Raw genomic sequence first — 13,205 nt, 5'->3', positions numbered from 1 at the left:
TTTAATTGGTTAATATTTGATTAACTAAATTCTTATTAGACAATCATGGATTTAAGGTATACGTGTGTAAATGTGGCAATTGAAATGATTGGTCATTTGAAGGTCAACGCAAGTCGCATTGTCTTACAAAACCCAGACATTCTATGTAACCATTACCAGAGATAGAAAAAATCCAGATGCAAACATACAATCTGAGAAGCCAGTACCGATACCAAGACAAAAAGTTGAGTTCAAAGATCGTTAAGCATTCACCACTTACAAGCGAACAATAATAAAAAAATAATATAATGGAAAATGGTAATGAAACATTTGTCATAGTGATCTTGTTTGAAGATGCATATGACCAATATTCGAAATCGATCTTTATATTGTTGATGGTAACGGGTATCGTGTTAATTACAATGTATTAGGTTGATAAAACTCATTTTTATAGACATTTGAGACTTTTTTACATATATTTTGCCTTTACCAGGAAGAACTTTGAGCTGTACGTATGTACTCATAAAAGAATTCAAGAAGAACTAGGGTTAAACTATCAATTATCATCAGCATGTTTCTTGGTAAATTTAATATTACTGCCAATCACTCTAAGAGTAATATTTACCTCTACCTTTAGTCTCCATTAACATCACACACATGGGGTGTTCTATTTTACTATACATGTACCACTAGTATATTACATTTTTACAATCAGTCAATATATAAGGGTCAAATAGTAAGACGGTATATACAAAATAAATTAAGATTATATGACAATATAATACAATTATAGAGGAGCTTTCTCAAGTTCAAATACTTTTTTCCAATTGTAATTCAAAGGCAAGAAAGGGAGAACAAACCTTTTTTTTCTCTCATACCAGTTAACACAATAAGTAAAATTATAATAAGATTTATCATACTAGTATTATTAGTTAGCTCATCAATTGTCTTCGGTGCTGTTTTGTTCCTTCTATTGTCAAATTTGGCTCCTGTACTTGACCCCATTTCTTATGGAACAGAGTATACATTTGTCAAAATTGGGACCTACAATTCCCAAAAATCGAAGGTAATCAAGCAAAAATATTTTTTGTTAATTTCAACATGGAGTTCTTCTCCCATCAAGCTCCATCAGTTGAATATTAGTAAATTTATTATCAATTTTAAATCATTTGTTAGCCCATGAACAAAAGCACTGATTTACCAATTTAAGTCTAAACAACGCAATTTTTCCAAAAAATAGCATGGCCCTATTCCCAAAATGGTGAAAAAAAAACACCATATAACCATCATAGAAATTTGAGTTGAAACCTATACTACCATTTTCGACCTCATCGGTATGTTTATAAATATGCTTGTTTCCATTTGAAAAAACACTATCTTAGGTAATTACGATAAAACCTTACCTCCGAAGAACATCAACGTTAAAATCAACACAAAGCACGCGATCCTTAAGTGTGAAAACATGTTTTGTTGCGTCTTCGTTGCGTCTTGATAAGCCATTTATTTATGTTCTATTAGATTACAAATCTCTTTACTAAACATCCTATCTCTGTTGATTACTGTGTTTTTATAGTATATGCTAATCGACCATTCGCATGAATATCGAGAACTTGCCGTTTGATTGCTTGTTTACGCGCAAAAAGATAAGACTTTTGTACATCACCGGAAGTCAAAATGTATCTTAATTTGCAAATTTTACCAATTATAATATTTTCGTCACCGGAAACAGACAAATCTCGTTTGGGGCAGTGTAATTATTCGTCGTAAAATATACGATTTTCACTATTTTTACTGTACATTTGACGATACAAAATCAATGTGTCATGAAAAACGCATAACTTCGCAGTGAGTCTGAACATTGTTAATTGTCTCATACAAATGTTTTATTTATTTTCAAAAGGGTACTTGATAGTGTTTTATTAACCCCCTTTCAATCAATATGGACGTCGACTGGCTTCACGATTTATTGTATACATGTTGTGACGTCACTTCGTCATTTTCATCTGTAAACGGATAATCCGACATTGAAATGAAATTATTTCTAAACAAGTATAAAATCAAAGTACTGAAAGTACTGGTGTGGCGATTTTGCTCAAATTTTGTGGTCGTAAAAACACTATACACCGTGATGCCAACAATCACCTTTGTTGATTAAAACAGATGGAAGTAAGGAAGGGTGACAGGCTGTCAACATAATATATGATTTAGCTATTGGGGTTTAAAGTAAATGCTCCTTTTTAAAACAAGTCATTGTCGTACATGCCAAATCATAACTGCGAAACGTTTGTGAATACAATTATGATTATTATCATTTGAACTGTTGACCTAGGTTTTTACTCTGACTTAGTGTTATATGTATCTGAGATTTCGTTAAGACAAACATTGTCATAAGGTTTCTATACATCATATAGATTCAATTATTATTCATATATATATTCAATTATTTTGTTTGCTGAATTTTAAGTCACACCGACACAGTGTAGGTCATATGGCGACTTTATGGGAACACAAAATAAATGTTGATAATGTTCTACTGTTAGGACGGACATATACGAGATTTTGTTGATTACTTGGAAAACATTAACGCAAATTAATTAGCTACTCTGAAAGTGACAACCACAACATGTATTTCGTATGTAAGGAAAAAGTTAAAAACTGGCATGAAAAGCACGGGCGAATTGTCATATACAAACTTTGAAGCGCAGAGAACATTGAGATGTTTACTTTGACAGTAAAAAGTGTAGCGCGTGGTAATTAAATTGTGTCGCCCATATCGCGAACGCAGTTGATTTCTTAAAACGAAAGAACATAAATGCGCTGTATCGGTTAAGTGTAGATAGTTCAGTAATGAACCGATATTTCGTCGCTGTATACACCTTCCATGAGGACTGCGTGTTAATCGGATGCTAATGCCACAGTGAAAAGACGTTGCCATGAATGGAACGCGCTCATCGGAGCTATTTTGTGTGTGAATGTAGAATCTGGATGCAAAGTGGTTAAATGCTGTAACGGACTACATTCTTCGGTTTACGTATATTATGTTTCCTATGGGGCTTATTGCAGAAGGCAATCGCCCCACACATATTTGTTAAGTCATGTTTTATAGTGACATCGTTAACGTTGTATTTACTTCAAACACTAGAAGCAGTGCTTTAATGCATGTACATTAAAAATGCGTGTACATCTACTTGAGTACGAACGTAGGTTCCTTCTCAAGTAGAACGTAGGGTTCCTACTCAAGTAGATCGACACGCATTTTGTCACATGAAGGTCTCAAAATGCATAGTTAGCAATTTCACTGGCATATTCATTCAATAAGCGGTTCGGTTTGTTGAGCGAGCTTTTTGAGGGTAGAAGTTTCAGCACAAGATGTGCAAGCACTGTGAAAGCCTCGTTCTGTGAAAACTGGGTGACATGAATGTGCGTAAAGTGTCATCAAAGGTTGGCCTGTGCACTGCGCACAGGCTTATTAGGGGCGACACTTTCCGCTTTAATGGAGTTCCAATGAAGTCTCCTCTTCACGAAAATCATGCTAAGGCTGAAAGTGTCGTCCCATATTAGCGTGTGCGGACTGCACAGGCTTATCGTGGTCGACACTTTACGCACAAGTATTAAGCCAGTTTTCCCAGAACGCGGCTCAACATAATTCATTATCGTATGTAAAAAGTACTAATGTCGGGTCGCCCTTATTTATGGTAGCGCTTTTTTTATTTACTCGAAGACAAATGAATAATTATATAATATTACGAACATTGTGTCGATCATGTTTTCTGTTTATGTTTACTGTTTCAAAAAGTGAATTTACCCAATTTTTAACACCAACAACCCACACTAATAAATCAGCAAGATCTTCACATAGAAATAAAAGATAAAGATTTTTTCATAAAAAAGCAAAAGGGTTGGGTCACAAGTTTTTACAACATAAGATGACGACCGTTCCGTTAATGCAAGCCATGTGCAGACACGCGACTAACCCGGTTGTTCCGTTTCAGCCACACCCTGTACGTGAGCTTTCGGAGTCTCGGATTGCAGGTGAGTTGATGGTTCAAACTAGCAATTACTGAATTAAAAAATAGTCCGGCCATTAATAATAACGATGAAATAAGCATACGCGACTGGTTCAACGAGTTTTGGAATCTACAGTCACGTGGGAGGATTATCGAATCGGAATGCATCGTTTACGTGAAAATATGCGCCCATACAACGACCTTGCGTTATTGACCAACGATCTTACGTTACTAACCACTTATCTTATGTTATTGGCTAATGATTTTAGGTGTATACATATCAACAAGGAGAAGTTCCGTGCACACGAACTATAACCATACACTTTTTTAAATAAGAGTTATTACCATTTAATGTTTGTGTATGATGCATTTTTTCAGGGCTTATTCTCAAATACTAAACACGATTTCAGCATGAAACTTCAAGGGTGTGTAGAAATCATGCACAAGAACAATAACCCTACAATTTCTGACATAAAGTTTTTGCCCTTTGTTATTTTTTGTATTATGTAACTTTTCTGGGCAATATCTCAAATACGTTACGATTTTAACATGAACTTTTCTTGATGCATAGATATAAACGACATCCATCCATAAACAACATTTATTATGCGACGGATATCAAATTTACGATTTTGTTTTATAATTTTGTTGTTTGCGAAGAGAATTCAAAGATCTGTAAGATCTGTAAGTTCTCTGTATTTTCTATCTGACTATAAGGCCGCGATCATTTGAGAAACATGTGCAATTGTTCTTATGCTAATTCAAAGCGGCAAGCGCTATTAATATGAAATTAAACTTTCCATTTGCTTACGAGAGATGAAATTAACTTGATAAATTTGAAGAAACCATTGTTTTCCTATGAAAAATACGAGAACACACTCTGTATAATATTTTTTAAAAATACATGCATACATTTGATTTTTTAAATCATTTTAAATTACATTGTTTAATAATTATGTGTATTATCAAAAATAAATAAGAACAAACAGTATTTATGCACAGGACAAGCCCCCTATAATAATTATAATGGGGTTGCTTTATTTTAAATTTTGCATTATCATTCCGAATGGACATTTAAAATAATATTATATAGTATACAATTATAGTATTATACGTGTTACAACAATGATTAAACATGAAAATAGTGTACTAAAATAAAATCTCACAAACTTGTATTGTAACTTCATTGATCAGAAACTGAAGAATAAAGCATATACTAAAACACCGGCATGCAAAAATATAATTCAAACTACAAACTAAGAATACGAGATAATACACTTAAACACGTATGCTCAATCAAGATAATTCTTACTATACTAAGTTAATTATAGCATAATTAACAAAATGTATGAATGTATCATTATGTTATATATATATATATATATATATATATATAGTGTTTGTTTTTTTGCAAAATTAATATGATTAAAATGTTAATTCATATATAATTTGTTAAGATATTATTTTTTCAGCAACGTTTGCTATTCGGGATTCTTCGAGAGTGATTCTGTGTACATTCCCGTTTTCATTCTGAGTGTAATAAGACCAAATAATGTATTCATATTCTAAAATTTTAACGATCAAAAATAAGATAATTTTTTTCAAATCTTTTTGGTCGTGTATAAATTAAACTTTGGAAGCAAAACAACAAACATAATAAAACAAAGTTTAATTTTGTCACGACCACAAAGCTCTGACAAAAGATCTTAATTTTCATCGTTCAAATTTTAGAATGTTTCATTTCTTGTTAGAGCAAAAAGGACAATAAATGCAGGTAAGAGATGCGACAACAGTTTTCAAAAATCAAAATAGGTTTTACAAAAGCATAATTTCAAGATTTCGGCACGTATTTAAAACATAAGCAAGAGTTAATTGTAGAATTATTCTTGTATATTGTCCGATGCGTTTACCGACCGAAGTGCTCACAGGACGAGCGATTCCTACTCAGTAGGTAAACATTTCAAAACCGATCTACCTTTTCCTTATGAGAAGTGACAATCGTGTAAATTGTTATAAGTTCAAATGCATAAACTTGTAGTCGAAATATTAGCATATGTGTTAATATAGTTATAAACACAAGAGTCCAAATTTAAAAAAAAAATTAATACTGTAAGGCAACCCTGTCGTATAACCAAACCTAAAAACAATTGTGAACCACTTATATTAGAATTTTACAAACTAATTTTAAGAAGATTTAAAAACATGGCGACTATTCTTTTTAACAAACATAATATTGCCTCTATACGGGCGATCAGTTCGACCTTTTCTTTATATGGTTGTCACATTAACCTCGAGTATTCCCACTATTTAACCAAGTTGAACCTTTAAACGTATTTTCTTTTTTATTTTAGTAGAATTTTTTTTTTTTTGCTCAAGCGAAGAATTACGCTCGTTTGTTACGCATTTTTCCATGTCATTTTGTTTTTGTTTTAATTATTTACTTTGCCGTCCATTTGCGATAACAAACCAAACTACAGTTGCTACACAGGTAAGCGCACAAAATAACCAAAACAAGAAATAGTCCAATGCAGTAACAACATCTTTCCAGTCAAGCTCAGTTTGGGGATCGCTCTTTTCGTCGCATTTACACTGACAGATACAAGCTAATCGGTAAAGTTTCCTATATCCTGAACCGATTGAATTCGTGCATTTATCTCTGCATGCCAGTCGCGATTCTAAAAGTGACGTTATTACGTTCGTAGTGCTGAGTGTTATTATTGCCGTGATGTAAACTGAGATGACTGGAATTGTGTCGGAGTTCTTTGGAATCTCAGACGCTACTATTGTTAGAAATACGACCAAAGACAGGAACACTATGATTGCATAAGAAGCACGCTCTCCCGACGATATCGGTAGTGCAAATGTGAGGACGTTTAAAAACGAAAGTAAGACGATTGGGATGATCATATGGAGCACGTAAAATGTTGACTTCCTCTTCAGTGTCATCTTGTAAATAACAAAGCCATCTTCACTTTCCCCTGCTGTGGTGTTCTCCTAAAATCATACGCTTTCAAATATTTATACAAAACAAGACAAGTATAGGCTAAATAGAAATATTATTACGGATAAATGAATATATGATGTATTGTCATTTCAAAATTATAACGCGAAAATTTCATATGGAATATTAAAATACGTTTGTCAGTATTCAAGGGTAAACTCTTGCCTATGAAAGATATTTTATGTTACGAATATTAAGTTATTTTTTCAAAATAAAACAGCATATACCATCGACCATCTTGCATTGTCAAACTGATTCAAAAGGATGCCTTTTCTTCCTTCAACGTATTCTACATAGCTTCCTCCAATCAGTTTTACTTGATCTGTTGAATAGCTCCATGAAGAAAATTTTAGAGGACATTCCTGTGTGTCAAATGGGAAATACGTGATGTCTACTTCACACGTTGCTTCAAATATCTGTTTAAATAGATTTAAGTGCAAACATGTGTTAAATGCCCCTCCTTGTATACTATTATTATATCAATTGTCGTCAAGGAATGTATAGCTACTAATATCAAAGATTGTTACAACACTTTTTTTCAAAACAAAATATTTGCGCTATATGTGTTGTTGTTTTTTTTGCTTCACTCTTTGTATGTAGTTGTTAATTATATATGTTGAATTCTGTATATGAACGTGTATCAATGTTTTATAATCATCTCTACAATAAACATTAACTTACAATAATCCATACTATAAGTTATTGTACTTTCGAGAAATACTACATCGCATGCTATATGATTATTAAAGCGTTTCTAACCTGGTAAGGTTGCCAGGAAACATCACCTGAGGAGGAAACTCTGAGCAACAAATCACTTGAACCCAAACCGATAAATGGTCGAAAGGAGTTATGAAGTCTGACGCCCGGTCGCCATATGTCATTTTGCGGCTACAAATGTAACACGGGAAGGCTCATTTTAATATCCTCTTCAGTGTCAGTATGGGAATAATCAGTGTAGTTACAGTTATCAAGCATGCATTTTAAGCGAACTTAAAATTAATATTTTCGTCTGTTAATGTTATTTTAGCGATATGTGTTCATATGTCATAAACAAAACCATTATTTATGCATTAAAAAAATACGAAGCTTATGCATAACTTAGCCATTTAAAGTATTAGTTTGTTTTGATGGTGATCTTATCAATTTTGTTTTTAAACGAAGTAACAAAACAACTGCAATCAAATTCCATTAGTTACTAATTCGGTAAGTGTTGACGAAATCGCAATACCAATAGAAGATGTTCAAGCCCTCCGTAATCCGTTGTATTCCACTGAAGAAATTCATCGGTCCATGTCAAGAATAGAGAACCGCTGATCTTCAAATTCTCTTCTCGCTCATTGAAATCAATAATAGCTTAAACGGAAACAAACATGATCTAATTAAAACGTTCTACAGCGTTCAAGAGGGCTTTATAACGAGTAATGCCTTGATGCAACGGGAGTTTCGATTTATTTAAATTTGAATCCTGTGACAGTCTGAACTTCGTCGTTTTCATGCAATACTTGGTTTACCCGTTTTAAATGTCATAAGTAGAATAACTTGTCATTTCGGTATCGAAACTTGCATTTTAGAAATGAAATTGTAGTGAGTATAATAATTATCTCCTGTTGATGCAACTGGAGTTTAATTGTGGTAATATTTAACCAAAAATATCATGATACAATTGGTTTTATTATAACTTGTTAACAGTTATAGTCACAGGTGGAAGTAACGTACCCTGGATAGTATATGGGCCCAGGAGCCCAATATATTCAAATAAATATATAAAATCATGTTTAATGAGAGAAAAATTGACAAAGAGCCATGAATTAAAAAATCCCCAACCTCTGATATTGGAATCATAACAAGGTCATTAACTTGAATTTATCATAGACCTGTCTTCGCGGGCCGCCAAAATGTCTAAAATAGCTTTAATCCAAAGCATTCCTTGGTCCTCTTATGGGCAATAGGACAACCTTTCGAAAAAAGTTTAATTCAAAGAAATCTGTCCAGCCGTTTACTCACAGTCGGCCGATAACCAAGCAATATTTCAAGCCCGTTTGTCAACCCGAATAAATCTTCGACAGACTTCAAACAATATTGTTTCGTTTATTCCCCTTAATCAATAGCTCGCGTCCTATTCTTTTAAAACAACAAGGCATGTTACATAATGCATGCATATGCAACCACTTACCTCTAAAAACTAATTCCAATAAAATCAGAATGATTAGTATTTTTCATATATTTACATTTGTCAAAGCGTCGTTGATGTTGTTGATTGGATATTTTTGAGCCTGGCTCTGTGAGTGTAATTCACTGCAAAGCCGGGTTCAAGAGCAATGGCTACTTTCGTTTTCAAGTAAATCAAATTAAGAGTTAAACCGTTGTTGCAAAGAAAATAAAAACTTTTGGAATTAGGTTTTAGGGGTAAGTCGTTGCATATGCATGCATTATGTGACATGCCTCGTTGTTTTAAAAGAATAGGACGCGAGCTATTGTTTAAGGGGAAAAAACGAAACAATATTTTTGAAAGTCTGTCGAAGATTTATTCGGGTTGACAAACGGGCTTGAAATATTGCTTGGTTATCGGCCGACTGTGAGTAAACGGCTGGACAGATTTCTGTGAAGTAAACTTTTTTTGAAAGGTTGTCCAATTGCCCATAAGAAGACTAAGGAATGCTTTGGGTTAAAATTGTTTTAGACATTTTTGCGGCCCGCGAAGACAGGTCTATGATAAATTCAAGTTAATGACCTTGTTATGATTCCAATATCAGAGGGTGGGGATTTTTTATTCATGGCTCTTTGTCAATTTTTCTCTCATTAAAGATGATTTTATATTTTTTTTGAATATATTGGGCTCCTGGGCCCATATACTATCCAGGCTACGTTACTTCCACCTGTGGTTATAGTTGGAATATCAATGACTAAACTTAAACGTAGTGACAGCATGAAAGAACTGGGATTATGAAATTATTGTGATGTTCTCTATCCACCACTTTTGAAATTTTGTCGAAAATATCCCACACCAAAAATGCGTTTAAAGGCGCATGCGCTTTTCATTGTTTTAAAATAAATATACGTCTTTTTGCTATTTGTATTTCGTGCAGTTTCTAGACATATTAAGTTGAACTAAAGCGCATCATCATATGCAGGATACTTCTTTACTACGACGATGTAATTACAAACGGTTATAAAATAGATTTTACAAAAAGTCTAACTTAAATATAAACGAGATACGTATGCCATGCTTGTTGGTTGAAAAAAAACAACAAGCATTGCACTTACAAGGAACATTGAATTAACGATAACATTTGTAAGTTTCAAGTTCGGTTTAGTACAGGCCACATTCAAATTTCTTTGATGAATGTTAAGATTATAATATGTATTCAGAATAACTATAGACGTATGTTTCGCATTCAAACAGTATATTTAAATGTTGGCAGTCTACAATTACTTTACAATAAACATTTATTTCTATTTTTCGGGAAGAACACAAATATGACAAAATCAGCTTTATTTAATTAAAATATTGTTCATATCATTATTCATTGAAACATTATGGGAACTTGAATAATCCTGTTGTATGCAAGATAAAGTTATACTGTATATGTATTGCCATTAGATTGTCAGTATATTAATAAAATGCATTTCATTAAATTAATCTAAACCATCTACGTGTCCGTTACGCCTTATAATTAACGTACAGTCGAAACACGATGGCTCGAACTCGCTTGGCTCGAATTTCCGGTTGGCTCGAACTCGCATCAAAGCACAGATTTCGTTTGCCTATATATTCATATAAAATTTTGTCAGATGGCTCGAATTATCGGATGGCTCGAACTGTTTTCACAGTCCCGGCTACATTTTTCACACGTTCTTTGTTCGGATGGCTCGAACTCGCTTCGGATCCAAAAAAGTGTTATTCGATTAGGACCGCTTGATTAAAGACACGCACAATTGTAAATCGATTATGACCGCTTGATTACAGGCACGCAATAATTGATTTAACACCTGTTTGCTAACATGTCATCGACTCAATCGTTAATTGATTTGAGTAAAAAAGATGGCATTTTGTATAAGACATGACGTTCTTGTAGATGCTTTATCATAATGGCTGCAACGGCTAAATCGCTAAAAAGCTTCGTTTTTCGACGACTGCTACGGAATGCAACACAGACGGACATAATGTCATTCTTAAAAAAATATAAATAAATAAAGGAATATACTTCTGTCTCGTAAGTAATGTGTATATAGTGCGGGTGCATGTTTCGTTCTTTAGTGCTCTTTGTTACCTTAAAATGTGCTACGCTAAAACGTGCTGATAATTTACTAAATGCTATATGTTAATTGTATTTGTAACTGTATTAAATTATTCATAAATTAAAGTATTAAGTATATATTTGTTTCTTATTAACTTATGAATTCAAAAGCAGTAAGTAGTGCGAAGTAGTACGGAGTTTAAGCAATATGTGTACTCTTCAACTGGAGGTGAAAATGTACTGCAGACTTGTTCGTAAACAAAAGTTTATAAGAAATCGGATGGTTCGAATTCCGGATGGCTCGAACTATTGTTGCCGGTCACAAAGAGTTCGAGCCATCGGGTTTCGACTGTAAATGTAACTATTCTTATCGCGTATACGCATCAATTAAATGGTAAAATAAATCATGCCTTTTGGCAAGACTGTGTCGAAAAACAGATCAATCAAACTCCGCTGAGGATGTTTATGTTCAGTTTACGATGGGGTATACCAACTTACATGTTCAAATTTGCCTTTTATATTCGATTGACAATGCAACTATTATTATAAATAGATACAATGTAACACATTGGGTTTGCACCTGACGAGAAAATACGTATTAAAACATTATAGCTAAATGGTATATGATTTTTACTTAATTTTTATAAAAGTTAACACACAAATACAGATAACAATAACATTGCAATACAAAAGTTTTTGTCACAGAAGTTAACGGAGAAAACATGCATATAGTACAAAATACTTACCGTCAAGAATCAAATCAGTCCCAACTACAACAGCTTCGTTCTGATCTTTTAACGGGCGAACCTTTTTACTATATTCAGCAGATTTATATAACGTCGTGGTAAGATTTTTTACATCATCAGCTGTCTGAGAAGCAACATAACACGTTATTAAACTCCATTGTAATATCAGCAAGCGCACGAACACGTATTGCATGTTTGAAAACAAAGTAACATACATCCGTCAACGCATTAGATATGTTGTATCGTAATATTACATTTCACAGGTGACGAGTAGATTACACTGAGCATCACTTTATATCACTTTTGACGCGCATCAAAGGTACAAATCACTTACCGTTTAAAGACAGTCAATTTATGACATGCTTCTATCTCAACATATAAACGATGTGCGTAAAAAGTGTTAAGGCCAAACATACAAATATATTGTTCTCCTATGCGACCCTCGCAAAATAGGGCTGAATAGGTAGAAAGACAACATTTGTGTTTCAAAGTAATTTTATGACTAGAAGATTTACTGAAAATGTAAAATTCATAAACCTATGAATGATTTTTTATCATTCCACTGCATTGATATATGCCTGAAATAACGCTGCATGATATGATTGTTATATCATATTCAACAGGAATTTATATAAAATATATCAGTCAATGAGCCTTAATAGATCACTTAACTTAACTTACTGTGACTTAACAAACACGTATTTTATTGTACAAATGAATCAGATTTATCAAAACGAACAACTTGATACCAAGATGCTTTACATTTTTAACAAAAGAAAACACCAACAAGGGTTAAATAACATAGGATGCGTGTGTAAATTCTAACGTCATGTAACAAACGGACTAATTTTAAGACACGCCTACCTATGCAAATGACAAGGGTCAAACGATATATAAAAATTGCAACACCAAATATAAAGAGACAAACGCAAACACAAATAAAACAATGAAACGTATTAAGAATAACAAAAAACACACAAGTTGTTGATAAATAATAAAACTCAATGTAATATGTATTGATTAATGAAGGTAAAAAGCACACACGTAAATCAATTAATCACATAACTCCATGTAATATGTATTGATCAAATGATTTTAAACAAGAACGTTCTTTTAAGGTTTAATTTTCAGTCTGCTCATATTTGCCACAGGAATTGTGTTAAACAGTTAAAATCTCATGTCTTAGGAAAAGCATGACTACATTAGAACAATTAAAAAAATGATCAAAAGCTAA

General features: G+C 33.1%; 1 protein-coding gene across 2 annotated transcripts in view; it reads right to left on the bottom strand.

Annotated features, from left to right (window-relative positions):
* LOC127858071 (acetylcholine receptor subunit beta-like) overlaps nt 1–12,342 on the bottom strand; it is a 36,950-nt gene extending 24,608 nt beyond the window's left edge. Inside the window, exons 1-5 of one of the 2 annotated variants that reach the window (XM_052394956.1) lie at nt 11,972–12,342; nt 8,216–8,340; nt 7,747–7,875; nt 7,215–7,403; nt 5,426–6,980 (exon numbers count right to left, since the gene is read on the bottom strand). In XM_052394956.1, coding sequence (XP_052250916.1) covers nt 6,420–6,980; nt 7,215–7,403; nt 7,747–7,875; nt 8,216–8,340; nt 11,972–12,188 — 1,221 coding nt within the window. In that variant the 5' untranslated portion in view covers nt 12,189–12,342 and the 3' untranslated portion in view covers nt 5,426–6,419. Of the gene's footprint in view, nt 1–5,425; nt 6,981–7,214; nt 7,404–7,746; nt 7,876–8,215; nt 8,341–11,971 lie in introns of those variants that run through there. The other variant, XM_052394957.1, reaches the window with a different exon arrangement.
* Nucleotides 12,343–13,205: the final 863 nt, after the last annotated feature.

This window comes from Dreissena polymorpha, chromosome 14 (genome assembly GCF_020536995.1).
Source record: "Dreissena polymorpha isolate Duluth1 chromosome 14, UMN_Dpol_1.0, whole genome shotgun sequence".
In the NCBI taxonomy this organism is placed as follows: Eukaryota; Metazoa; Mollusca; class Bivalvia; order Myida; family Dreissenidae; genus Dreissena; species Dreissena polymorpha.
Note: the sequence above shows the minus strand (reverse complement) of the source record. Positions and strands in the feature narration are given on the sequence as shown.